Genomic DNA, 26402 nt, shown 5'->3' with positions numbered 1-26402 from the left:
GGACACATCAGACCAAGGGGTCTGCTTTACAGCCAAGCCAGGACAGGGCTGGGCTGGGGCCAAGGGCCTATGCACCACACTTCCGGAAGTTTCCAGGCTGCAGGGTATGAAACAGCCTGCTGAAGGGGCCAGTCCAGGCAGAGGGGCCCGGGTGGTCCTGCAGCGCCCTCTGCTGGCCACACCTCCTTCAGCCCCCGCCCAGTGGTTGATCCACTCAGGGGTCTGGACCTGTCCTTTCCCTTGGCCAGAGGGGAGACCACAGAGCTCAGGCAGGGGTCACTGCCCAGTTGCCCCACCACCCTAGGCGGAGCCAGACCCTCTGTGCAGGCGCCAGTGTCCAAGCCCCCAGTGCCCATGTCCGCACACCTCAGCACGTGGACCCTCGGGACCCTGCCTGCACCCTGCGCTCCTTGCCCACGCCTGGCGAGGTCCTGCTGGGGGCGAGTCCACCCTTCCTGCCTGTCCACACCCTTATTAATGCTCCTAAACCATGGGCCAGGTGGGAGACTCTCCTTCTAGTCTGGCCCCAGCTCCCTCGGCTGGGAACATCCTCCCATTTACAGAGGGGAACACTGAGACTGGGGGCTGTCAGCCATTGACTCCAGACCTCAGCCTCAGAGCAGAGGAGCCAGGACCCCATGCTGAATGTGGGACATTCCCCTGGGGAGGGGTGGGGTCCTTACAGAGGGTGTGACGTGGGGAAGGGACTAGGGCAGTCGTCTGATGGCTGACAGCTGAGCAGAGACCCAGGGGAGGGAGGGAGCAGGAGCCTAGACTGGTATTCCCAGCAGGACAGCCGTGCAGACGTCCTGGGGTGTGGCTGCACTTGGCACTTCAGAGGAACAAGGTCAGCCTGGACTCTGCAGTGAAGGGGCAGGGGGCCCTGAGTGGGGGTCCTGGAGCAGAAGGAGGAGGCCAATGGGCCACCCTGGGCAGGGCCAAAGCTGCTATCAGTACAGAGACGCCTAGCTGCCTTGTCCCTCCCCAGGCCACCCAAGCCCTGCAGTACCCATGGGGGTGGTCTATGGTGGGCCATGGCACAGCAGGAAGGCCGAGTAGGGGAGGGGTAGAGGACCACTCAGACCCTGACAGGCCAGCATGGGGGCCACAGGGGAGCCAGCTGCAGGGCTCAGGCGAGAGTCCAGCTTCCTAGTGTCCAAATCCCCAGGCCTACCCCTCCCCACTGCCGGATGACTGGCCTCTCAGGACATCTACTGATGCCACCTGTGTGGGGGAGGGGAGTTTCAGGACCCACAGAGCCCTGGGGGGGGGGGCAGCCACTTAGATAACCGCGCTGTGCAAGGGGAGACAGTGCCACCCAGTGGCTGTGAGCTCTTTTCCATGGCCAGCAGCAAGGCCGAGGACCCTCCAGGTTCCAGCTAGAAAGGGGGTCAGGTCCTTGCTGTGGCAGTGTGGCCCCACCGGGGAGATGGACCCTAGCTGGGCAGAAACCACCTACTCTGGCCTTGACCCCGCTAACCAGGCACAGAAATCTTCCTCTCTTCCCCTCCTGGGAGCCCCCTTAACACCCCTCCCTAAGGCCAGGGGTCTCTCTTGTCCATTCCCACTCCCCTCCATCAGATCGCCTCTGACAGGAGGCTTGGCCACGCCCACCTGACCACCCCTCAGCAATCAGGTCTGCGCTCTGTTCTCCAACAACCCCCCCCCCAGCCTGAGGGGCTCCTACAAGTCCCCAAATTGCAGGCTCCAACCTGCCCTGGGGCACCTCAGGGACCCACAACCCTGCCCCTGCCCTGCACTGCCTTCCACCCGCAGCCATCACTCCTCTGCTGGTGACCCTCCCTCTGACATGCTCTGCCCAGCCTCATCATCGTGTCTGCAGGAGACCATGTGTCACCTGGATGACCAGCTGCCCCCAGCGTGGGCTCCCCTGCAAGTCTGACCTGGACCCGAGCAGCCGGCAACCTGTGCTGCAGGTCAGCCTCCGAGCCAGCTGGACCCCCAGTCCCTCTAGGAATTCAGGGACACTAGCTCCCCGCCCCCCACCACGGAGACGGACACAGAGCAAAGGAGGCCCACAGAGACCACGGAGATGCAGGAGAGCCCAAGGCAAGCCTGCTGCAGGCGCCCCTGCCCAGCAAGGACCCCCGGGGTAGAGTCCCACCTGCCCAGGCTCACCCCAGTGCCCAGGTGAGTGACCAGCTCGTGCTCGGAGAGCATCCAGACAGCCAGAGGGCATGTGGATGCTGTGGTCAGCAGTGCCAGGACAGTGGGAAACATTTATATGGATGGGAGTGAGGCCTGGGGGGCAGGGAAGTGTAGGTGAGGGGGAGCGGCCAGACTGCACGGGGCAGGCGTCAGGGGCGTTGGGAGACCCAGCGCTCACTGGGGGGCAGCCCTGGAGGGGAGGCCCCGGTCTGACCACCACAGAGTGGTGAGAAAACCCTGGGCGGGGGGAGGGGAGTGCGGTCCGTGGGGCCTTTTTCTCAGAATTCTGCCAGTTCTGCGGGAAGAACTGCTCCTGGGGTTTACAGCAGACTTCCACTGCAGCTCAGCTCCCCTGCTGGGCCCCTGCCCACACTCACTCTAGGGGGCCACAAGCTGGGCCCTGAAACCCGCTCAGTCGTGGTACCGATGGTGCTTGCGAGCCTGCAACCGGGGGGGGGGGGGGGGGCAGGGGGGAGGGGGAGCCCCCAGGGACAGCAGAGCTGCTGGGCTCGGTGACCCGCAGGACAGGCTCCATTTCAGAGCTCCCGTTCTTAAAGGGACAGACCCGTGCTGGTTCTGACTACCTGCAACGGCCAATTTTATTATAAAGAACAGTATCAAAATATATGAATCTCTTGAAGAATCACCAAGGAACGCAGCTTTTTAAAGGGCCAGACGGGCACCAACCACTTCAAAGGCAGAGTCCGCCCGACCGTCCCCCGGGCGCAGGGCCGCCGCGGCTGCCCGTCGGGCACTGGTCTGATAACTTGGAGTGCAGGCGCGGCTTCCGGCACAGGGCGCGTGTCATAAGTCTTCACGGGAGGGCGGCAGTGCGGGGTTTTCTTCTGTGGCTTCTGTCAGAAAACAAACAGATCATTCGGTGAAGTCCTGGCGTGAGAGACTCTGAGGACGTGGCCACAGGGCTGGTGCTGGATGCAGCAGGGTGGAGCCGGCCCGCCCCGGCCCTGGGGTGGCACCAGCTCCCTCCAGGGGCGGCGGCCATCCCAGAGCCACTGTACCACTCTGGGGTGGGAGGTGGGAGACGGGGAGCTGGGGAGGCGTCCCCGACATCAGCCCAGAGAGCCTGTGTGACGGGGAGGGGCGAGGGCGGGAGGTCCCCGGGACAAGGTGGGGGCAGGGGGAACATGGCCGAAGCCCCTCCTCGCCCGGGCCTGCTCTCTGCCGAACAAGCCCCTCTGTCCTTGTTGCCTCGCCGTCACTGCAGCGCGTCTGCGTGGATTCACTTCTGTTTATTCTTTATTCTCCGTCCTGCTGGGGACTCAGGGAGCTGCTGGCATCTGACTCAAGTCTTACTCCTTCTGGAAAACTCTCAGCCATTGTCTGAACATTGCTTCCTTCACGTTCTCCACATTCTTCTAGAACTTCTGAGACTATCATGAGAACGGTGTCCCCCACCCCCAAAGGTGCTGACGTCCAGCCTCTGCACCGTGAACGGGACCTGCCTTGGAAACAGGGTCTTTGCAGGTGATCAAGTTAAGGTGAGGTCATTGGGGCCTGATCCAGGGATGTGTCCCTGTAAGAAGAGGAAACTCTTGGACACACACCCGGGGAGAGGGCCACGTGACAACAGAGGGAGGGGCTAGGGGGCCGCAGCTGCACGCCCAGGAACTCCGAGAATCTGGAAGAGGCAGGAAGCATCCTCTCCGACGGGTTTCAGAGGGAGGCAGCCCTGCCGGCTTCTCAATCTCAGACGTCCAGCCTCCAGGACGGGGAGACAGCGGTCTCTGTGGCTGACACGCCAGGCTGCGGTGCTCTGTCACGGCTGCCCAGAGCTCCCACGGAGACCACCTGCCTCTGCCTCCCCCCACGCTCTCTGCGGGGACCAGTGCAGACCTTCCTTTCCGTCCCTCCGTCCTCTTGTGCAGCAGCCCCCCAGGGTTTGTACCTGCAGAGTTCTACCTCTTGTCTTGCAGGCACCCTGGCCACCACCATCCCAGAGCCACTCTGTGTGACTTTCTAACTTGGGACCAAGTGGCCAGCGGACCCAGACGCCACTCGGAGGGCCGGGCGGGCCTCACACTCACCGTCCCCTGGGGGCCGCGTCTGCACGCAGGCGTCCTCGGCCTCCTCGAAGCCCTCGGGACACACACAGACGAAGCTCCCGGGCGTGTTGTAGCAGTTCTCATTCCTTCTGGGACAGATGCCCCCTGCGTGCGCACACTCGTCCACGTCTAGGTGAAGACAGCTCGCTCAACACACGTCCGGGACCGTGGGACTCAAGCCGCCAGGACTCACTCGCACACAGAAAGCACAGAGACTGGAGAAGCCCAGTCGGGAAAGGAGTGGGGGAGAATTTAGCAGGACCTCAGAGGCCTGGCCCTCGGTGGGGACAAAGGCATACAGTCTGGCAGACGACGGCGGGGGCTCGGTGGCCTCTCCAGTGGGGTCTAGCCGGGCCTCCACCTGGAGGCTGACATGCAGCCACGGGGCCGCGTCACCAGGAGCTGAGGGGGCAGTGCCCTGGGAACACCAGGACCAGACCCCCAGCCCCTGCCCGTGGCCTCTGCGAGCCCAGTCCCGACCCCGCAGCACTTGCGAAGTGGGCTTTGCAGGAAGAGCCCAAGCCCAGGGCCCCGCCCCGCCAGCAGCTTGCGGGGCTGTGCACGTCACGGCCCCAGAAGGCCCCGTGGCCGCACGGCAGCACCGACCTGTGCACTGGCCGCTCTCTTTAGCGTAGCCGGGGACGCACTCTTTGCAGTGTCCGGGGCCCTTCCCCGTGCAGCCCACGCAGGTGGGGTCACACTCTGGGAACAGAGGGAGAGAGGTGGACTGAAACCCTGCAGGCCTCAGACCAGTGTCCTTGCCCGTCGGAGGGGAGTGCGCAGTGCGTTCTCAGCACCCCGCCTCCCTCCCTGGAGAAGTGTGAACTTGCTTGAACGGACCATCAGCACCAGGTCCCTCAGGGGCCAGGACGCAGCGACAGGGCTGGGGCCGCAGTGCTTGAAGCGACCCTTCCGTGACCCTCTGTGGAGTGGAAGCAGCAGCTCTTCTCAAAACAAAGCCCCTCTGCTCATGACCCTGCTGACTCGCCTGCTGGGAGCTCAGTGCGGATGATAGCTGGGCTCAGTCCACTCTGAGGGCATCACCTTGGAGACACGTCTCCACAAATGTGGAAACGCTGGGCCACCAGCGTGGCCACGGACTCGGGGAGCAGCCTCACCTGCTGCCGGTGGGCGAGGAGCTGCCACGACCTTCGGGGAAGGGCGGGGGCCTACAAGCCATGTTCCCTTGAACAGAGCCACTTGGAAATTGAGCCAAAGAAAATAATGAAGAATGTGAAAAGCTCTACCTGCGGGGTCATCACAGTTTGTAACCGTGGGAAAACCTGGGCGATTTAAATACTCAACAACATGGGTTGTTAGAGAAAATTCCACAATAGCGGTAGCTCCAAAACAACTGACAAAGTAGGAAGCGCGGCGAACAAAGGTGGTCCCAGGGTGGTTGAGGGAAAAGATACGAGCACGAGTCAGAGCAGCGAGCACGGGAGGCCCCTCCGGGGAGGGGCAGGCCGTCTCCTTCTTCCCACTTACTTGCGTTCTCTGACTTTTTTTGGCAAACACCTGTTATTGAGTTGCCACGTTAAACAGAGGTCACGCTGACAAACCACACAGGAGCGTCTCAACAAGAAAAAATGGGACCATGCAGGACTTGGAGGCGACCCACCCCAGGGAGCCCCGGAGAGCCGGGTGGGCACCTTCGCACACGAACGAGCCGCTGACGTTCTCGCAGTACTGCGTGTCGCCGCAGGGGGGCGTCTCCGCCGCGCATTCGTCCACGTCTGGAACACAGCAGCACAGCCGTGAGCACAGGCCCCTGGACCACCTTCCAGAGGGCACAGGTGCTGGCTGCTCACAGCCTGCGGCCAGGGCTGGCCTGGGCAGAGCGGTGACCACCGCCTGGAAGGCGTTTTGACGGCCGTCCTGGGAGGCCTCTTGTGTGCAGGGCCAGTAAGGAGGGGCCGCTGTGAGGGACAGACGGCTGACCCATGAGCACCCTGCACTTCCACATGGCCTTGATGAAGCCCCAAGTCTGGGCTGATGAGGCCACTCCCCTCTCCACTTAATTTGGGACAGAGCCCAGAGGCCCCAGAGTTGCGTGAGGCCAAGCAGCTGTGAGGGGTGAAACCAAAACTGAGGCCACGGTGGGAGGAGGAGGCCCCCGCCTCCACCTGCCCCCTGCCCCACCTGCCAGCACCTGGGCCTGAGGAAAGGCTCCTTGGCAGGGCCAGACCCCCCAGACCCCGTCAGCCCTTGGAGTCGGGGCTCTGGGACGCTGTGGGGCTAGGTCTGAGGTCCCTGCTCATAGGCGGTGGCCCTAGCTGCCTGGGCGGGGTTGGATGGAGGGCTATGGGCCCAGCGCCAGGGCCGGAGGCCTCGGGACCCGAGGGCCGCGCAGAGGCCAGCGCAGGGGAGCGCCAGGAAGGCCACGCCTCCTCCCTGCGATGCGCAGCTGACTTCTGACTTCTGACTTCGACGGGGCGCCTGTGTGGCTGCAGGCCAAGGGGAGGGCTGTGCCTCTGCTTCCCGTATGCCATGCACCCCGGCAGGCCCTGCGGGCACCCTGCCTGTGCTAATCCCATCCTCACCATAGCCAGGGGCCACCCTCTCCCCGCTGCATCCCCTTGTCCCCTGGCATCTGTCTCTTTTATGACACCAGGGCACATGGGGCCACAGTTGGCACAAGTCCCAGGTTTCCCTCCTGGGCCCTGAGCCAACAAGACCAGGGGGCCACCTGATGGCAAGGACTGGTGCAGGGGCCACCCTCCCCGCCCAGTGTCTAGGCTGCGTCCAGCCCCCGGCAAGGTCGCACTCAAGTAAATCTTGCCTCCACAGCGGGACCCTTAAAACACAATCAAGAACATCCGAGCCTCCCTCCCCACAAGTCCAGGACGGGCAGAGAGCACGGCGGGGTGTCCTGAGGGTCGCTGGGCGGAGCCTTACCCACGCAGGCGCCGTCCTCCCGCGCCCAGCCCGCCTCGCACTGGCTGCAGTCTCTGCTGGTGGGGCCCGTGCACGTCTTGCACGACTCGTCACAGGCTGGAAGGCAGAGGGGATGTCTGTCCATATGCATGAACCCCGTTCTCAGCAGTGAACACAACGCAAAGGTTGTTCCAGAAGTTAGGAATTACATTCGTCAGGGTGACAAGAAAAACCGAAAACAAGCAAAAAAAGCCCCAGGGAAGCAAGATTCACCCAACAGAAAAACCTGCTTACATACTTAACGATATTCCTAAGCTTAACGAGAAAAGACAATCCATGGGGTCTCTGGTGTCCACAAGCGAGACAATTCCTAGCAAATGAGGACTCCAAGGGACTCTTTTATAACCTGCAGAGGGAACGACCCAAACGCCGGGGCCCACGCCCAGCTGGGCGAGCACGTGCCACCGCCAACGCGCAAGGGCGCCCCAGGGTCCGGGAAAAGACTGGGTGTGAGAATCATAGCGGCCCGGCCTTCCAGGCGGCAGCGCTTTCATGGCAGGGAGCATCCCAGAGGGCGGCAGCCCCACCACCAGCAACAGCGTGAGAATTCAACATGACTGCCGACGCCAAAAAAACCCCAAAGTGTTCCTGTACATCAGTGACACCAACGGGAAAACGTATCGGGAAAGGGTGCCCCTCGTGCCTTCCTCTGCGGATTTACAAATCCGTGCCCGCTTGAGCTGCGTCTAGAGGCGCAGGTCCAAGATGCTCACTCTGGGCTGATGCAGCCTCAGGAGTAGGGCACAGGCCTCCCCCACGTGAATGGTCAGTGTGGCTGGTCACAGCTGAGAAGGTGACCCAAGGGCCCATCTCAAGACTCACGGGGGAAGCCCAGGATGCTGGCCAGGGCACCTCTGAAGACCAGGTAGGAGGGCCTGCTTTAACCGACACCAGGGTAACCAAGACAGTGTGTCCTCTAGAAGGGGATGTGGGGGCCAGGAGGTCACTCTGTGTGGCCTCTGGCGTCCTCTCTCTCATCTCACCATCCCGCCTCACGCACTGATTCGGGCTTCCCTCTGCTCACTCCCAGACCCTGAGCCCCAGGGACCGCGGGCATATCTGGCCTCTGCGCCCCGTAGCATGCTGAGGACGCCAGCAGGGCACTCTAGGGCCAGCCGTCCTGCCGGGACCATCTCCGGGAGAGCAGGCTTGTGCCACAGCAGCCCGGGCACAGGTCACAAAGCCCCGAGAGCAGTGTGGACAGAGCAGAACTGAAGACCCAGTGCTGTCGGCCCTCTGAGTTCTCCTCCAGGAGGACGCTGGGAGGTAGGGGCTGCACTCTGCCCTCCTGGGGACGCGGGGGGGGGGGGGGAGGGGAGGGAGGGGGCAGAGGGGGAGGGATGCTAAGGGACGGGAAGTGCTGGTCCCCTCATCTCCCTCTCACAGTCCCCAGGGGCCTGCGTCTCCCCAAAGCTCCCAGGAGTCTGGGAGAGGTCATCAGTGCCCCTGCTCCCGTCCACGCAGCAGCTCGGGAAAGGGGCTGCTCCTGTGTGCCTCCCGGACGGCGGTACCTGTGCAGACGCTGTGGGTGGCGTTCCTCAGCGCGCTGAAGTACCCGGCTGTGCAGTCGGTGCACAGTGGCCCCTGGTAGCCCAGGTGGCACTGGCAGGTCCCGTCCCCCTGTCTGCTGCCGTCTCCACTGCAGAGGCCATTCCCGCTGCAGGGCCGCTCGGACCCGCCTTGGCACGCTGTGGGGACACCAGCCCTGCTCAGAGTGCACCCCGGGCCGTGTTCTCACGCAGAGGAAGTGTCCCTCACTCAAGCGACATGGTCATGCTCAAAACAGCTTTCTGGGTCTCCTGCTGAAATCCAAGCCCTCCTTTACCCCGGAAGCAACTGTGGTTCTGTCTGAGGAGCACACAAGCCCCTGGGCAAGGGGTCTGGAGAAGCTGTGACACCTGGGGTCTGCAGGCCCAGTGGGTGGCCCTCGTGGGAGCCCAGCGCACTTAGACACAGGAGAGCGAGGACACCCTGCTGTGGCCACAGGCCAGCAGGGAAGGCAGGAGTGGTCGTGGCCAGTGGGGGCTCTGGGCTCCAAGACTGTGCCCTTCGCCCAGGTGACCAATGAATGACTTTGGTGACACCAGGGCAGTAAACCACAGAAGGCCCCAGGTTCCCTCCCACGCCTCTGCCCACCTGGGAATCACGACAGGGATAGCAGGGATGATGCAGGACACTCGAGGGTCCCCACGGAAAAACGTACCCAGGCAGTCCGGCCCGTAAGTTCCTGGAGAACAACAAACTTTCAGTGTTTTCACACAAAACCATTCAAATAAGTCAGGATACTTCTTCTTCCTATGGGTTTTAAAAAGCGTTCACTACATCTCACACAACAGATTTCCTTAAACAAAAACTCAGTTGAACGTAAAACGTGCTCCTGAATATCCCAGGGTCTGGGAAGCAGACACTTCTCGCTAATCTCGTCAAGATCACTGCACCCCGGGAATGAAAGACCGGAATGCGGGAACTCCTACTGCTCTGATGTCTCTAAATCTGACTCGACTTCAGAAGCGAGTCGTCCCGGTGCTGGCCCCCAGCGTGGGCACTCACAGCTGCAGCCACCAGGCCTCCAGATGCTCCTCATGCTCCTCCACCAGCTGGTTGCACTCGAAGTCGCTGCTCCCACACAGGCCCTCCACAATCTCCAGGAGGCGGACCTCGCTGAAACACAAGGCCGTCAGCGCCGCGAGGCCGGGGGAAGGTGCGCCTTGGTGCTCACTGCCCGCTCTACAATGACGTCCTGAGGCCCTGCCTGTGCCAGGCCAGGACTACGGTGGCAGTTTAGTGAAAAAAGACCCTAACGAACACCCCAGCTGCAGCTGGGGGTAGTCACTACCTGGCAAAGAATTAAACGTGGAGGGCAGGGGTGCTCAGAGAGGCCTGTCCATCCTTGGGCTGGGACACCAGGTGTCAGGCTCTGCCAAAGGAAGCAGCAGAGGGGCAGTGGGGGAGGGGGTTAGCCCCATCTGTGCTTTTAAAAGACCACCGTGTCTGTTGTGCAGAGAGTGGGTGGGACAAGCCAAAAGGCTAGTCAGGGCCAGCACACCAGTCCCAGCCCCAGGCAAGGCCAGGTGACTGTGACCGTGTCAGAGCACCCCTCTGTGTCTGTCAGCGCTCCCAGGACACCTCAAGCACCAGAGGCAGGTGCCAGACGGGTGGGAGTAGTCTGCTCACCTGAACTCGTACTTGGACAGTGTCTTTTCCTCCCAAGCTGTGTTTCCACCGCCGAAGTTCTTCTTTGCTGTGTCCACCATTCCCTGCGGGGAGAGGGCAGCACAGAGCTCAGCACTGCTGCCTCGCCCCTGTCCACGGCGAGATGACTTGAGTCCACGGCGGGGGTGACTCTACCGCACTGCACAGTGGCCCTTGTCCATGGCACAGTGACCACGGTCCGTGATGAAGTAACCCTGGGTCAATGGCAAGGTAACCCCGGTTCCACAGCAGGGGCGACCCCGGTCCATGGTGAGCTGACACTGGGTCCACAGAGGGAGTAACCCCAGTTCCAGTGGGGCAACTCTGGATCCATGGCGTGGTGACTCAGGTTCATGGCGGAAGTGACCACAGTCCATCATGGGGGTGACCCAGGTCCGTGGTGAGGGGACCCTGGCCCACCCCCGGCTCTGTGTCCCTGCACGGTGACCGCCCACCTGGTTGAACTTGTCCACCAGCTCCCGGCAGCGCTTGCAGGGCGTCGGCTTCTTGGTGGCCTCGCCGGGCGGCGGCGGCGGCAGCAGCAGCAGCAGCAGCAGCCCCAGCGCGGCCGGGGCCCGCGGGAGCATGGCAGGCCGAGGCGCACAGCGCTGCGAAGGCGCGGCCGCGCGGGCACTGGCCAAGGTCCAACAAGAACCGGCAGAACGATCCGGCCTCCGGCCGCCCACCGGCTCCACAGCGCCGGCCGTTCCCGGGGCTACTTGACGACGCCGGCCGGGGTCCCGCCCCGCGCCAGGCCTCGCGCCGCTATTGGTCTCCTGGTCCTCATGTGGCCCAATCCGAGCTCGCCACGAGAGCGACCAATAGGAAGGCCCCGGGTCAGCGTCCCGTCGGGAGGGGTGGACGCAGGAGGCGTGGCGGGCCGAGCCCGCCCCTCGCGAGCACCGCCCTCGGCGGCCATCTTTACGCCGGGCAGGCGGGTGCCCGCCGGGACGGCAGCCGGGCTTTCGCGGCCATGTTAGGATCGGGCAAGGGCGTCGCCTCTGTTCTCCGTTTCCACCACCCCGCTTCCGGCCGAGGGCAGCCCAGGCGGCCGCGCTTCAGGGGACAGCGCCGTGGGCGGAGGAGGTCAGCACGCGCGGCTGGGGCTGTCGGGGCTCTCGGGGCGGGCTGCGGCGACCCCAGGCTCGCGCTGTCGCAGCGCTCCTCGGGCCTCACCCTGCGTGTCCGCGCGGGACGGTCTCCGGGCCTGCCCCCCCGGGGGTTCGTGCTCCTCTCCTGGGGGTTCGGGCTCCTCTCCTGGGGTCGGGCTTCTCTCCTGGGGGTTCGGGCTCCTCACCTGAGGGTCGGGCTCCTCTCCTGGGGGTTCGGGCTCCTCACCTGAGGGTCGGGCTCCTCTCCTGGGGTCGGGCTTCTCACCTGGGGAGCCGGGATCCTTTCCTGGGGTCAGGCTGCCCCCCTGGGGCCTCATCAGCATGTCTCTGGGGGCCCGGGAATCTGTGTTTCCCCACGTGCCTGAGGCAGCTGGCTCTGGAACCCGTGGTTTACACAGGAGAACTGAGATGAGCGCTGTCTGGGTTTTAGTGGGGTGTAACTGCCGAAGGAAGAAGTACAAGGGTAGGAAGTTTTCTCTGACCTCTGGCTGGCCTAATGTGCACCAGATGGTTTGTGTTTCCAGCCAGGGATTAATAACGTGAACATTATTTGACCAGTTTCAGTAGGGACCTTAGAATCCAAATGGACTTTCCTAACCTGAGATGCCACCGTTCTGTAAACTACATTTGTTTGAATCGTGGTCTGTTCTTGCCTATATAGGTCTGCGGGGACTGCCGGCTCCTAGCTGACCTGGGACAGCTGCGAGCCCCTGTCCGGGTCCTGCCAGGCAGCACTGGCACACGTGCTGCGGAAGCTTGGTTTCATAGGTGCTTCCTGTTTCTTTCAACTTTTTCTCACCTCAAACGGTAAGAAGAACAGAGAGCTGAATATGAAAGTTCTGTGGTGTCTTTGGTTTTACTGGACTTTAAAGCACTGACGTACTTTTAATGTAAGCGTAAGCGTGTGTGATGAGGTCCACGTTGAAGAGTTTTTACTGAATTTCTTCTTCAGCTAGTCTCTTGGGCATCAGTGCACCAGGCTCTGCCGAGACAGCAGTGGTCAGGATGAGAGCCCAGCAGGGGAGACAGAGGCGCCTTTTCATTCAGCACCGTGGATGCTGCTGTGGTGCCCAGAGCCCACCCTTTTGTCCCCGTACTTCCCCCACCTCCCCGCCACCACTGCTGTACCAGACACGACTCTGCTCCCTTCTCACCGCACTTCTGAATTCCCCACTTGCTACCTGTGGAGAGCACAGACTTCATAAATCTCCCTCGACCCAAAAAGTACTTTCAACAAACGGGAAGCACTGTGGTTTTGTCCTTTTTTGCTTCTGGTCCTTCTGATTTTGATCAAATAAAAGCAAAACTGTTTTAAGAAAAGCCAAGAAAAAGAGTTTGCTGTCTCCCCCAACTCCACCCGCCCCAAACTGAAAGCTCTTGGTCTCCCATGAGTAGGAACTGCCCTGGAACTTCCATGGTTTTCCCAGGAAGCTTCGTGCCATGGGGTGCCCCCCAAAGTCCTGTTGGGGTTTGGGTGGTCTCCTGCAGGCATGTCTGCCTGCACCCCCACCCCTAGAACGCACTCATGCTTTTTACCACTACTTGTTTGTGTTGAGCTCCCTGGGGCTCCACGTGGCTCCTGGGGTGAAGTTTAGAACATGGCAGGGCAGGCGTCCACTGCCCCATCTCACTGTCCCCTGTGTGCAGGGCTTTGCTGATGCCCTGGGCCCTGTGTCCCACCTCCTGCCTTCTCCAGGCTGCCCCTCTGTCCTCCAGATGCACCCCACCTCCGCTTCACTCTACTGCAGCCACTGCGGGGGCCAAGCCCAGGTTTTCTCCTACCTCCTGCCAGACTGGAGCTTCTTGAGTGGATCGGGGTGTCATCCTGCCGCCCTCCAGAGGTTGCGCAAACCCGGGGCCCAGCTGCACAATGGACTAGAGCTGGGTTCTGCAGCCAAAGTCCTGGGAAAGTATTCACACAGCTTGAAGCATAAGATAGCTAGTTAAAGTAAGACAGCTTCTGGAGTGTGATTTTTCTTTACACATTCTATTTTGACGTACTTTCAGATTTACAGAAGTTCCCGCAATTGGAAGGATTCCCACTTAGCGTTCACGCACATCTCCTGGATGTTAACTCCGGCGTGAGTTCTGAAGCTTGGGAACCTGTGTCTTGTTTCTGAACGCGGAGAGTGGCAGTGCGGACAGTGGATGAAGGCCTGTGAGGCTGGAGCGCAGAATGGCTGGGAAAAAGCCGCTGGGCCTGGGTGGGCAGCACCGGCTCCTGGGGCTGCTGGTGGCTGTGGCTGCCTTGCACCTGGTCATCTGCCCCTACACAAAGGTGGAGGAGAGCTTCAACCTGCAGGCTGTGCACGACCTGCTCTACCACCGGCTGGACGTGGGGAAGGTGAGGCCTGCATCCGAGCGCGTCGTCCCCTGATGCCCGGGGCCCGCTGACCCTCCCTTCTTCCTGCAGTATGACCACCTCGAGTTCCCCGGAGTGGTCCCCAGGACGTTCCTCGGGCCGGTGGTGATTGCGGCTCTCTCCAGCCCTGCAGTTTATGTGCTCTCCCTGTTGGAAATGTCCAAGTTTTATTCTCAGCTAGTAGGTAAGGGGGTCTTCCCATGAAGACAGAATGAAGACTTGTGTGACCGGTCACGCAGGTGGAGGCTCCCTCACACAGGAGCGTCCATCTGTTGGGATCTTGGCTGTGCTGGCTCCTGCACGGGGTGCTTCAGAGCTGGGCTCAGATGGCAGCCTTCCCTGGGCTGTGCCCTGCGGCTGCGGTGGGGGTGACGGGCCCCCTCCCTGGGCCGGTGCAGGAGCAGGTGGGAGCGCCGCCTGGGGAGCCCCATCCCGTGAACAGAAGCCTCACATTTCACTGCACAGAGGTTGCCACCGATGGGCTCTGTGCAGGTCATTCTGGAACTTTCCCTGTGCCCACACAAATTTTTTTAAACCAAATTTCAAACATTCTATACATACTGCTCTGCAGCCTCCTTTTTAGCCAACAATTGCCATCTTCCCATTCCAGTAAATTTTTATCACATCTGTACCCAGATCATATTTGGATTTCCCAGCTGAGCCAAACACATCTTATGGCTGGTTTATCTGGCCTGTGCGTAGAGCTTTAAAAAAATCCAAGTTCCTGGACAGACGAGGAAATGGAAGTTCACCATCACTCTGGGGCAGCTAGATAGGCTGTTCTGGTTGTGTCGGGGTGCCGGGTGGCCCTGGACTGGAGAACTGAGGCCGCGTCTGAGCCTCGGATGTTGGGAAACGTGGCCCTGGAGGTGTCAGCCAGGTGGCGGGGCTGCTGTTGCAGGCCAGTCCTGCCCTGCCCAGCAACCGAGCGCCTGGGAGCCCCTGGCCCGGAGCGGCCAGTCACAGCGCAGCTTCAGGGTCGGGCTGTGGGGGTCCAGCTGCTTTTCCCCTACGCCCAGCCGTTTATACTTTTTTTTGACAGTTTTAAGAGTGCTTATTGTTAAATAAACAATGTGAGAGGACTTGAAAGGTAGCCTGCCACACCTAAAGTTAGTATCAAGTAAACCGCAAAATGAAGAAATTCACCTTCTTGTCACTAGTTTGAGTAAGAAAAGATACTGTCACCTCAGATTGATGCACTGTAGTCTATGATCTGTTTTGCACACCTTTCTTTTTGAAGTCTAGTTGATTTACAGTGTTGTGTCAGTTTCAGGTGTGCAGCACAGTGATTCAGTTACACATACATACACACATATATGTATTTTATGTCTTTTCGTTGTACGTTATTATAAGATATTGAATATAGTTCCCCATACTATGCAGTAGGACCTTGTTGTTTACCTACTTTATATACAGTGATTTGTATCTGCAAATCCCGAACCCCCAATTTATCCGTCCTCACCTTCCCCCTTTGGTGACCACGAGTTTGTTTCCTGTGTCTGTGAGTCTGCTTCTGTTCTGTAAATAGGTTCATTTGTGTCACTTTTCAGACTCCACACATAAGTGATATCATACAGTATCTGTCGGTCTCTGGCTCACCTCACTTAGTGGGACGACCGCCAGGTCTGTCCACATTGCCGCCGTGGCCTCATCTCGTTTTTGTGGCTGATAGGCCAGCCCGTCCTTGTACCCAGGCGAGTGGGCTCTCTGGGGGCTGCTTCGCCGTCCCCCGGGCCCAGCGGCACCGCGCACTGCCGTGGCACACGGCACCGTCTCTGTTCAGTCAGGGCCGTCCTTGGACTTGGCGTGATTTCCGGGCTCTGGACCTTACAAAAAGAAGTGAGGCGGCAGTTCGGGGCCACGGTGGCCACCATGTTCTGCTGGGTGACAGCCTCGCAGTTCCACCTGATGTTCTACTGCACGCGGACGCTCCCCAACGTGCTGGCCCTGGCTGTGGGTATGTCCTGTCCTGTCAAGGGGGAGGGGCTGCTCCCCGTGCTGGGCTTGGGCACACCCGCCAGGCTGCAGGTGCGTGGCGTTCGTTGAGGTGTCTGCCTGTTGAAAGCTGCTCTGCACTGTGTGCGCGGCTCAGAAGTGCTGGGCAGGGAGGCCCGTGAGGGAGCGGGGCTCTGTCCTCAGTGACTGAGGGTTGCCTTCCCGGCTCAGCGCAGGTGGGTGCACATCTGCCCTGGGGCCGTGGGGTCCTCTAGGGCTGAGTGACCCAGCCGAGTGACTTGAGCTGGTCTGTGGACAGTGAGCCTGGGAGGAAGGAAAGCCACGTGCAGAGCAGGCGGGGCAGCTCTGTTCGGGTTCTAGGGGTGCCCCGGTGGATCGGGGAGCTGTGGTGCTCTGGGAGCTGAGGGAGGCCTGGCCCTCTCCACGCCTGGAGCAGGGACCTCTGAGGGATGTGGCGGGAGAGGTGAGGGCAGAAGTACTAAGTGGGGGCCAGCAGGCGAGGGTGGACATCGGCGTCAGGGGTCTGCGCCCACGAGGGCTACAGAGTGGCCTCGGCCTGTGCAGTGGGGCGGGATGTGGGCCAGCTGGGGGCGGGCATCGGTGTCGGTGGGTCCTGCTGTCTCCGAAGGGTTCTGAGTGGCTTTCCTGCACCTGTGCCCCCACCTGCAGTCCTGCCGGCCCTCACCGCCTGGCTGCAGCAGAAGTGGGCCCGCTTCATCCGGCTCTCGGCGCTTGCCATCCTGGTCTTCAGGGCCGAGCTCAGCCTGCTCCTGGGCCTCGCGCTGCTCCTGCTGCTCTGTTCGGGGCGGGTGTCCGTGGCCAGGGCCCTGCGCTGCGCCGTGCCGGCTGGGATCCTCTGCTTGGGTGAGTGAGGGTCGCCGGGGCTGCGCTGACCGGAGCCTGGGCTTTGTCGTTTTACAAAGACGAGAGAGGGGTGGGGGGTTAGCTCAGCTGGGAGAGCACGTGCTTAACATGCACGAGGTACTTGGTTCGATTCCCAGTACTTCCATTTGAAAAAAAAAAGACAAAGACAAGAGAAAGAAACTTGGGACGTTTTCTTGTTTTTGTTTTTTCATTAAGTAAAATTACCTTAAGGGGGTGGGTCTGGCTCAGTGGTAGAATGCGTGCTTAGCATGCACGAGGTCCTGGGTTCAGTACCCCATACTTCCGTTAAGTAAATAAGTAAATAAAGAACCCTAATTACCTTCCCTGCAAAATAACAACAAAAAACTCAAAACAAAAGCAAAAATTACCTTAACCTTCAGTGGTATTAAGACGTCTTAATGTTCTTACTATTCTGCCCAAGTGTCCCCCGTGAGGCACCCCCCGACCCTGGCTGCCTGGGGTCTCCATTGGCGCCTTGGCCAGGCCGGGTGGCCATGACGGACCCACATGAAGCTGCTCATTTGGGGATGGAGGGCCCGATGCCTCAGCTCCTTCAGGTGGAGCTGCTGGTGGCCCGTGGTCTCTGTGCTGACGGAGGTACTTCAGGGGGACGTTCTCCTGGGACCTGGACTCATCGAGGCCTGAGTTCCCTGGTGGCCGTGTCCTTCCCTAAGGAAGTCTTGTCTCCCCAGGACTGACGGTGGCTGTGGACTCCTATTTTTGGGGATACCTTGTGTGGCCAGAAGGAAAAGTGCTTTGGTACAACACCGTCCTGAACAAAAGTTCCAACTGGGGTGTATCCTTCCGGCATCTCTGTAAGACAGCCTGCGGGCAGCTCGGAGCCAGGGCTGCTCCCCTCCTGGGCCGGGTCCTGCTCCACGTGCAACCACCACCTGGCTTTCACAGACCTCGCGTCTCCTTTTGTCCTCCTGAGAATCCGCTGTCTTTGACCGTTCTGTTGTGAACGTTTAGACACACCCACAGACAGGAGGCGGCGATGAGTCCCCAAGGCGCCTGTCACCCTTTGTGGTGAGATGATGCGGGAGAGGTTACAGGGCCCCGCGGGCCCCACCCGCCATCCATGGCCCCGGGTGCTGGTGCGGGTGCAGGGTCACCGCCCGGGGGGTGCCTGTGGGGCCCTGCCTCCCTTGCCACTCTTGGCTCCTCGCATCCTGGGGATGTGACTGGCTGGCATGTGGTGTCCTTAACCCTCCCGCCCGCAGACCTCCCCGCTGCTGTGGTACTTCTACTCGGCTCTGCCCCGCGGCCTGGGCTGCAGCCTGCTCCTCGTGCCGCTAGGTGCAAGGGACAGGAGGGCTGGGGTGCTGCTCCTGCCGGCGCTGGGCTCCGTGGCCCTGTACTCGCTCCTCCCGCACAAGGAGCTACGGTTCATCATCTACACCTTCCCCCTGCTCAACATCGTGGCCGCCAGGGGCTGCGCCCGCCTGTGAGTGCCACCCGCCTCCCAGTCCCCTGGGATGGCTTCACTGGTTCGTAAGGGGCAGATTTAAGGTACACCGTGTTCAGCTAGGTGCCTGTGTCCAAGGAAGGCAGCCTGGTGTCTCCGTGGTGATGGCGCTGGGCCAAGGCCAGGCCAGGACCCACCAGGCGCCGACCAGGGGCTCTGCCTGGTCCTGTCTTCTGTCCGTCTGGATGTGAGTCTCCACACGGAACACGGCTGTGCTAACCGTACAGGGCTTGGTCACTCAGGAAGGATGCTCACACGCTGGCTGGGGCATAGGGCAGCCAGGTAGGGAGCTCAGTGTGTTGGGCCCTGTGTGGTCAGCGGATCAGTCAGGTGGAGGGTTTAGGTACAGAGTGTTTGTCCGGGCGGGTGGATGGGCCGGAGGAGAGGGAAGGTTGGTGAGGTCCTTTCTGCACCATGTGGAAGCCAAGGCTTGGGGCCCGAGGGGGCAGGGCAGGGGCTACTGAGCGACAGGCCCAGGCTGTGGGCGGGGCAGCCACTCACTGGGGAGCAGGGCCACAGGTCACTTGCTGTGATGGGAACCGGAGGCTGACGCAGCACCTCGGCCAGTGGCCCTGCGGTGGCCCCTTGTCTGCCCTGCCTTCCAGAGAACACCTGTCAGGCAGGAGGCGCTGCCCTGGCCCCTGGCCCCTGGCTGAGGTGCTTGCTGGCTGCTGCTCTGACTCCTTGTGGGTGAGCCGGGCACCCAGCGCTCAGAGGGTGCAGACCCGGCAGAGACTGGACCTCAGGCCGGGGGTGGGGACCTTGCACAGGAAGGTGGGGGCGTCGGGATCAGCACAGCCAGTGTGGGGAGCAGTGTGGGCTGTGTTCAGCAGTAAGCTGCGTTGGGGGAGGGTCCTGTGTGACCTGGAGTCAGCTTCCTCTGAACACAAGGCCTCCAAGTGCTGGGGGCTGGAGCAGCGGGCCAGTCGCGGGACTGGGCCTGGATCTGCCTTGTCCTCCCACCCGGAGGAGAGAAGGGCATGTGCTCGTGTCTTTGGCAGAGGCTGTGGGCCCTCTGAGAGTCGTCCTAGGTCCTTGAAGTAGTCAGCTGGCGGGTTTGCACTCAAAGGACAGAGAGAGGATTTGTAATCCCAAAGTTTCTAGAGTCACTGCTCGTGCGGACGCAGGTGCTGGCAGGAGCACACGGGCTGGCCGCCCAGGGGCGCAGCCTCACACGGGTGGGAAAGGTGTGGAGCTTGAGGACGTGTCTTAGCAGGGTGGGTGACGGCGCCCGTGCTGAGGTGCCGGGCCTGAGTTTGGTCAGGGGTCCAGCCCGAGTTTACAGGGCCAGCGACCTTGCTGTCCAGGACAGACGGTGAGTGTCCTGGTCCCTGTGGGCCTCACACCTCTGCCTGCGCAGCAGATCCTCTTGGCTCCACCACGCCCCGGGCTGCGCAGGGTCAGCCTGGAGGCTGTGCTCTGAACTAAGTAATGATGGGGACACTGGAAGGTCTCATGTGAGTTGGAAATTGGCCTCTGGGCGGGATTTCAGAGAGAAAGGTCCCCTGTACCCGCTTGGTGAGAACTCTGGTTTGGCCTGGGTGACGGTTCTTGCTGCTGCTGGCGCCCTTCCCCTGGTGTCTCTGCTCTTTCCCAGGCTGAACAACTATCAGAAGTCCTGGCTCTACAAAGTGGGGTCGCTCCTCGTGGTGGGGCACCTCGTGGTAAACGCAGCGTACTCGGCCACGGCGCTGTATGTGTCCCACTTCAACTACCCGGGCGGCGTGGCCCTGCAGAGGCTGCATGAGCTGGTGCCACCCCGCACAGGTAGGTGCGCAGCCCTCGGGACCAGCCGGCCCCGGCACCGGCTTGTAGCTCTGACGGGGCGGATGCATCCCCGCAGGTGTCGTTCTGCACATCGACGTGGCTGCTGCGCAGACGGGCGTGTCTCGGTTTTTGGAGGTCAACGGCGCCTGGAGGTATGTCCTGCAACGGGGCTGTGGGTGGCGGCTCTCCCCGCAGAGGCGGAACCCGGGGTCGGGGGCATGCAGGGTCAGGGCCAGGGGGCTGGCGCTGCCCCCTGCAGGCTGTGTCTTCCCCGCAGGTATGACAAGAGGGAAGGTGTGCAGCCCGGGTCAGAGCAAATGCTGGCCTACACCCACCTCCTCATGGAGGTGGCCCCCGGTCCCCTGGCCCTCTACCGGGACTCGCACCAGGTCCTGGCTAGAGTCCCAGGCACCACCGGGCTGAGTCTGAACCTGACCAAACTGCCTCCCTTTGACGTCAACCTGCAGACAAAGCTAGTGCTTCTGGAGAGGCTCCTCAGGCCTTCCTGAGGAGAGGGCCCTGGCGCTTGCAGGCGCGCCGACAGTGGGATGACTCACGGAAACGGCCAGAGAACCGCAGATGTGTGCCCAGAGGGCCCCGTCCACGCTGCCCGCCGCTCAGGAGAACCAGGGGCTGGCACCGCTGCCCAGGGTGACGCTGGCCACAGCGCTGTTTACCACCCAGACTGACTGCTGTTTGTGACCGTGGGACGTGGACCTGCCCCCTGCCTCGCGGAGCTGCTTTTAGGCTGCACGCCGCAGCCTCCCGGACTGAAAGGTGTAAACTCCAGCTCGGCACCTGCACCCTGAGCCGCAGGGCGGGTCCTCCCTTGTGGTCCCAGCTCTTCCGTCTCAGATGAGGTTTTAGGAGGTAACATGTTCAAAAAGAATGAGAATAAAGTTTTACACGTTTTCTCACTAGCGGCCTTACGATAGTCATGCTCCCAGAGACGGCCTTGCCTGGGGTTGGTTTTAGAGATGATTTGGGCACTTTTCCACTTGGCTGAACAAGCATTTATCAAGGTCCCGAAGTGCATGTGACACTGCCAGGCCCAGAAGATGATGCAGAGAACTGGGCATGCTTTATACACACTACACACGTGTGTAAAGACGAGTGGTTTTTTTTTTTTTTTGAGCTATTCGAGAGTAAGTTGCTTATAGCTCGGCATGGACCCTTGTCCCGGGAAGGAGGTGGTGGCCTTCCACACCACGAGTTACTGTCTTTTCCATGGGAGCTGGCGGCGGCCAGTGCAGACACCTGCTGCCAACAAGGAGGCCCCTCCGCCCTCCGTGATGCGGTGCCAGCTGGTGCTTCCTGCTGTGGCCCGTCTGCGGCACTCCATGCCTGCCGCTCGTGGCCCCGCCTTCCCCGTGTATCTGTCATCACAGTATTTACTATTTGTCTGTTAATGGCAGTTCTTTGCTCAGATGTTGGCACCTGGTGATCAGCCCGCGTGGGTGGGCTGTTGACCTTGATAGCTGCCTTGGTGGTTTAATCTTCATTTCCCTATGAAGTGAATTTGAATGTCTTCATTCAAAAACCGATGGTGTAAGGGCCATCTATTTTTGTAAATTGTTTGAAGGAGGGGAATGTATATAGCTCAGTGATAGAATGTATGCTTAGCATGCACGAGGTCCTATGTTCAATTCCCAGTACCTCCATTAAATAAATAAATAAATAAATAAATAAATAAATAAATAAATAAACCTAATTACCTTCCCCCCAAAATTAAAAAATAAAAATAAATGAAAATTAAAATAAAATAAAAAGTCATCACTATTCCGAAGGTCATCTAGGATTTATTTCTCCTATGTTATCTTCAAGGAGTTTTATAGATTTGCATTTTACATTTAGGTAAGTGATCCATTTTAAGTTAATGTTTGTGAATCATGTAAAGTCTGTGTCTAGATTCTTTTTTGCACATAGATGTCCTATTTTTAAAATGCCATTTGTTGAAAAGATGATATTTATTCCATTTATTGCTTCTGCTTCTTTGTCAAAGATCAGTTGTCTATATTTATGTGGGCCTGTTTCTGGGCTCTCTTTTCTGTTCCATTGACCTATCTGCCTATTCTTTTGCTAAATTCCACTGTCTTGGTTACTATATAGCTTAATAGTTAGTCTTGAAGTCAGGTAATGGCAGGCTTCCAACCTTGTTCTTCTCCTTCAGTATTGCATTGGTTAGTTTGAGTCTTTTGGCCCTCTATATAAACTATAGAATTGGTTTGTCAATATCCACAAAATAACTTGCTGAGGTTGATTGAGATGGGATTGATCTACAGATTGAGTCAGAAAGAACTGACATCTTGACAATTTTGAGTCCATGAACATGGGATGTCTCCACATTTATTGGGTTCTTTCACTTTACTTTGTTCTTTTCTTTGTATAAGCTTGTACATATATTTTATTAGATTTATGCTTAATATTTCACTTTTGGGGAGCTAGTTTAAATGGTATTATGTTTTTAATTTCAAATCCCACTTGTTCATTGCTGGTCTGTAGGAAAGCAAATGACTTTTGTATGTTAACATGTATCTTGCATCCTTATTATAATTGCTTATTAGTTCCAGGAGTATTTTTGTTGATCCTTTTGGAATTTCTACATAGATGATCATGACATTTGTAAACAAAGACAGTTTTACTGCTTCATTCCCAAAAGGTATGCATTTTATTTCCTTTTCTTGTCTTATCGCATTAGCTAGAACTTCTAGTTGGAAGTTGAAAAGGAGTGGTGAGAGGGGACATCCTTGCATTGTACCTGATCTTGTGGGGTAGTTTTGAATTTCTCACCATTAAGCATGTTACCTGTAAGTATATTGTTATCTGTGAATATATTAGCTGTAAAATATTCTTTATCAAGTTGAGGAAGTTCCCTGCTATGCCTAGTTCACTAAGAGTTTTATCATCAATGGCTGTTGAATTTTGTCAAATGCTTTTTCTGCATCTATTAATATGGTATGTGATTTCTCTCTTTTAGCCTGTTCATTTGATGGATTACATTAGTAATTGTCTAATGTTGAACCAGACTTGCATCCTGGGATAAAGCCTGCTTGGTTGTGGTGTATAATTCTTCTTATATATTGTTGGACTTGATTTGCTAATATTTTGTTGAGGAGTCTTGCAGACACATGGGTCTGCAGCTTTCTTTTCTTGTAATGCTTTTTGTCTGGTTTTGATATTAGGGTAATCCTGGCCTCAGAGAATGAGTTAGGAAGTATTTCCTCTGGTTCTGTCCCCTGAAAAAGAATGCAGAGAACTGGTATATTTCTCCTTAAATGTTTGGTAGGATTCACCAGTGAAGCCATCTGGGCCTGGTGCTTTCTGTCTTGGAAGATTATTCATCCTTGATTCAGTTTCTTTAACTGATAGAGACCTATTCAGATCATCTACTCCTTGTGTGACTTTTGGCAGATTGTGTCTTTTTAAAAATGGGTCCATTTTATTGAGATTGTCAAATGTGAGCACAGTTTTTCATAATATTCTTTTGTTATCCCTTCATGTCCATGTGATGTAGTGATGACTCCTGTTTCATTTCTGCTATCAGTAATTAGTGTCATTTCTCTTTTTTTCTGTTACTCTGACTAGAAGCTTATTAATTTTATTAACCAATAAAATAAAGGGGTGGCGGTGCCACCATGGCCAGTGAGAAATGCCAGAGGCCAAGCAGCCTGAGATCAGTGCTTGGGAGGGCAGCCTAACACCCAAGTCTGGAGGCCATTCGGAGCAGGGGGGTTTCCACGAGGGGGCCGGGCACGGGGTGTCAAGGATCTGAGCAGGGCCCGAGGACACCGGGGGAGGGGCATCAAGACAAGGGGCTTCATCAAACAACTGTCTCTAGGGCCATGAGAGACAGGCCGAGAAGCAGCTACAAAGTGTGGAAAGGGGGAAAACCAGAATGGCCCCTGGGTGTTGGATCAGAGTTGGTGCCACAAAGTCACGGTTCTAGCGTACGCGGACACAGAAATAAATACAGCGTAGATAGAAGTTAAGTACACGCGCTGAGAATCCAGGAGCGGGAACAACACCCGGTGGCCTGCCCTTGGTTGCTAACCCCCAGGTCCCTTGGAGAAATGCCTCATTCTGGACGGGGCAGGGGAGACAGAAGATGAGTCAGGAAGACGTCGTCCCCCAGAAAGGAAAGAGTCTCACGGAATGATGGGGACCTGCCATAGAGGCCAGGCTGAGGGGCCAGTGGCCAACTCGGGGGAAATTGTAGCAAAATAATGCCAGTAACAGGTACTCGTAAGTGAGCCCGCAGTGACATAAGTGAATAGATGTGAAGTTTTACGAGGAATGAGGTGTTTACATTGTCTCGAAGAACCTCCACGTAAAACACGTTTTAATCATAAAGGGAAGGCAAGTCACTTGCAGTGGGGTCCCGGTGGAGCCACCTTCCCCCAGGGCCTAGGTGGCCGTCAGCACTGGTGCCCACCTGGGGGCACGGTGACCAGGATGAGCGTCACCCACGTGGTGCTGTTCCGTCGCTGCAGGACCTGAACCTTGTGAGGAAGGCACACGAGCCGCAGTTGAGGGACACAGGCCGCGGGATGACCGGCCTGTGCCCGTGAGTGTGGAGCCACGGAACACTGGAGACTATTCTAGACAGAGGGAGCTCGGGCCACGTCACCTAAACATGGCACAAGCTGGAGGCTGGGCCCGTTGCTGGGACAGCTGGCATGCTGTGGCTGGACTCTCGGGTCTGTGTTGCATTCCAGGCTCTCCCTGACCCCACTGCCACCCCCTCCGCCTCCTCCCACAGGGGCAGCCCTGACCCCAGGTGCACCTGCGGGGTCACGGGTGTGCAGGCGCCGGGGCTGTGAGCACCGGCCAGCAACCCACTCTCCAGGGTTCAGGGGGAAGTTTCTTTGCATCGTACCCGCAAAGACCCTGCAAGGTTGGGATTGTTTTAAGATGAAACTACTTTAAAAAACTAGTTTGGATACTAGATTTTATGGAAGCCAGCTTCTGTACAGGAATTGTCATTAGAATCGCTTGAACAAGATAGTGTCTTCAGAACCAGAGAGAGGGGGTTCCCGAGGGCAGCACTCCCCCGGTGCTCTGTGCTGAGGGAGACCACAGCCTGAGTTCCTCCCGCTGAAATGTCCGTGCCGCCCTGGCCGCAGGGTCAGTCCTAGTGATCTGGTCTGACGCCGTTTCCGAAGAGGCCAAGAGTAAACAAAACAAAACGAATCACTATTCAAGCATACACATCCTTACAGTAAAGCTGTCTGCCCCCAGATGAGCTATAAAGTCAACTCAATTTCAATCAAAATACTGTCAGGAGTTTTCATGGAACTTGACAACTGGTTTTGGAATTTTTAGAGGACAAAGTACCAAGGTACATCCTGGAAGGACAGGGGGCAGATGTCTAGACTTCTGATGCTCTGGAAGTCAGGGCCTGTGCAGTGGCAGAGGGACAACTGGGTAGACTGGCCGAGTGGATAGAGGACCCCGGAGATGATGTGGCCCTGCGGGGCAGAGCTGACGCTCACATAGGAGGCTGTGCCCTGCTCTGGACCATGTTCAGGACGTCCTCTGTGGCCCATTTCAGCCAACGGGCTCTACTGGGGCATCTGGAAAGCCTTTTGTTCCCGAGAGAAAAGCTTGGGCCCTCGAGGGGAGCTGTACCTGGGGATGTGGGTGCTGGGTACTGGGTGGGGATTCCCGACTCCCCAGCTGCTGTCAGTTTAGAAAGCCGGGGGGGGGGGCTCTGCCGCATCTTCCCCATGGCCCCCAGGACCCCACGCTGGGTCACCCGCCCCCAGGCCCCCTGGCTCCCTGGCTCCCCCTCTCTGTTCCATCCTGTCTTCTCTGTGCTTCAGTCCAGAGGTTTTCCGTTGCCCCGTGTCCCAGTCAGCAGTCTTCTTACCTGAACAATCTGGTATGAGAGCCATGTGGAACCGTTCACTGTGCCTTCTGGGTTTGGAACGTGCTGGGGCGTGCGAGTCCTGATCACGCGCAGAGCCTGTCTCTAGTGACACACTCCACGTCCTCAGCCTTCATGAAGGTGGTAATTGCGGTGAAGTCTGCGTCTGGACAGAGCCTGGGCGCCTGGGCCTGTTTCTGTTGTCTCTCTGCTCACCTGTCAGTCCCCACTGCCATTTCTTTAATGTCTGATCATGTCTTACCCAGAGTCAAATGATGCGTGTAATGCTACAGACACTTTGGGTTTTTTTAAGAAAAAAAAAAATTTCCTCTGTGCAGAAGGATGCAGTAGGGCAGGCGCCCTACGGTGGTCAGGGTGCACATGACACAGTGGTGTCCAGCTTTGTGGAGCTGATGCAGGAAGACGGCCGTGGGGCGTGAGGGCCGTCGCTCAGGTCTTGGCTGAGCCCCTGGGACGTGTCCTGCCAAGTGTGGCTCCTTGGCTTCGTGCAGGAAAGAGTTAAAGTGCGGGCCGGAGTTGAGTAAGGGTAGATGTATTTAGAGACACACACCACATGGAGTGTGAGGCCGGAGAAAGGCCAGGAAAGGGCTGTGGGAACTGGGTG

At 58.5% G+C, this 26402-nt stretch overlaps 2 protein-coding genes across 4 annotated transcripts; one reads left to right on the top strand and one right to left on the bottom strand.

Annotated features, from left to right (window-relative positions):
* Window positions 1–2743: 2743 nt before the first annotated feature.
* On the bottom strand, window positions 2744–11122 carry CRELD2 (cysteine rich with EGF like domains 2). 2 transcript variants are annotated; one of them, XM_074375802.1, is made up of 11 exons: window positions 10817–11122; window positions 10344–10426; window positions 9720–9830; window positions 9373–9464; window positions 8681–8857; window positions 7131–7226; window positions 5885–5968; window positions 4839–4934; window positions 4215–4361; window positions 3633–3703; window positions 2744–3023 (listed from the first exon to the last, which is right to left on the bottom strand). In XM_074375802.1, exons 1-10 carry the CDS (start codon window positions 10946–10948, stop codon window positions 3675–3677), a joined length of 1047 nt encoding a protein of 348 aa, XP_074231903.1. In that variant the 5' UTR covers window positions 10949–11122; the 3' UTR covers window positions 2744–3023; window positions 3633–3674. The 2 variants fall into 2 exon arrangements, with proteins under 2 accessions (XP_074231903.1, XP_074231902.1); XM_074375801.1 differs by lacking the exon at window positions 3633–3703 and having other exon boundaries at window positions 10817–11118.
* Window positions 11123–11269: 147 nt separating this feature from the next.
* ALG12 (ALG12 alpha-1,6-mannosyltransferase) lies at window positions 11270–20829 on the top strand. Of its 2 annotated transcripts, XM_074375799.1 has the most exons (11): window positions 11274–11447; window positions 12135–12280; window positions 13481–13817; window positions 13887–14019; window positions 15619–15792; window positions 16461–16655; window positions 17369–17472; window positions 17900–18123; window positions 19742–19911; window positions 19988–20063; window positions 20189–20829. In XM_074375799.1, the coding sequence occupies exons 3-11, from the start codon at window positions 13650–13652 to the stop codon at window positions 20418–20420; spliced, it is 1476 nt and encodes a 491-aa protein (XP_074231900.1). In that variant the 5' UTR covers window positions 11274–11447; window positions 12135–12280; window positions 13481–13649; the 3' UTR covers window positions 20421–20829. The 2 variants fall into 2 exon arrangements, with proteins under 2 accessions (XP_074231901.1, XP_074231900.1); XM_074375800.1 differs by lacking the exon at window positions 15619–15792 and having other exon boundaries at window positions 11270–11447.
* The last annotated feature ends 5573 nt before the right edge of the window (window positions 20830–26402 follow it).

This window comes from Camelus bactrianus, chromosome 12, assembly GCF_048773025.1.
Source record: "Camelus bactrianus isolate YW-2024 breed Bactrian camel chromosome 12, ASM4877302v1, whole genome shotgun sequence".
Lineage (NCBI taxonomy): Eukaryota > Metazoa > Chordata > Mammalia > Artiodactyla > Camelidae > Camelus > Camelus bactrianus.
This window is presented reverse-complemented; position numbering and strand designations above follow the sequence as displayed.

Excerpts from the sequence above, each read along its gene's own strand:
- ALG12 (XM_074375799.1), top strand. The coding sequence starts at position 13,650 with ATGGCTGGGAAAAAGCCGCTGGGCCTGGGTGGGCAGCACCGGCTCCTG. Across the intron at positions 13,818-13,886 it reads ACCGGCTGGACGTGGGGAAG|TATGACCACCTCGAGTTCCC; the intron begins GTGAGGCCTGCA and ends TTCTTCCTGCAG. Across the intron at positions 16,656-17,368 it reads GGCTGGGATCCTCTGCTTGG|GACTGACGGTGGCTGTGGAC; the intron begins GTGAGTGAGGGT and ends TTGTCTCCCCAG.
- CRELD2 (XM_074375801.1), bottom strand. The coding sequence starts at position 10,948 with ATGCTCCCGCGGGCCCCGGCCGCGCTGGGGCTGCTGCTGCTGCTGCTG. Across the intron at positions 9,465-9,719 it reads GAGGCCTGGTGGCTGCAGCT|GAAGAAGAAGTATCCTGACT; the intron begins GTGAGTGCCCAC and ends TAAAACCCATAG. Across the intron at positions 7,227-8,680 it reads CACCCACAGCGTCTGCACAG|CCTGTGACGAGTCGTGCAAG; the intron begins GTACCGCCGTCC and ends TCTGCCTTCCAG.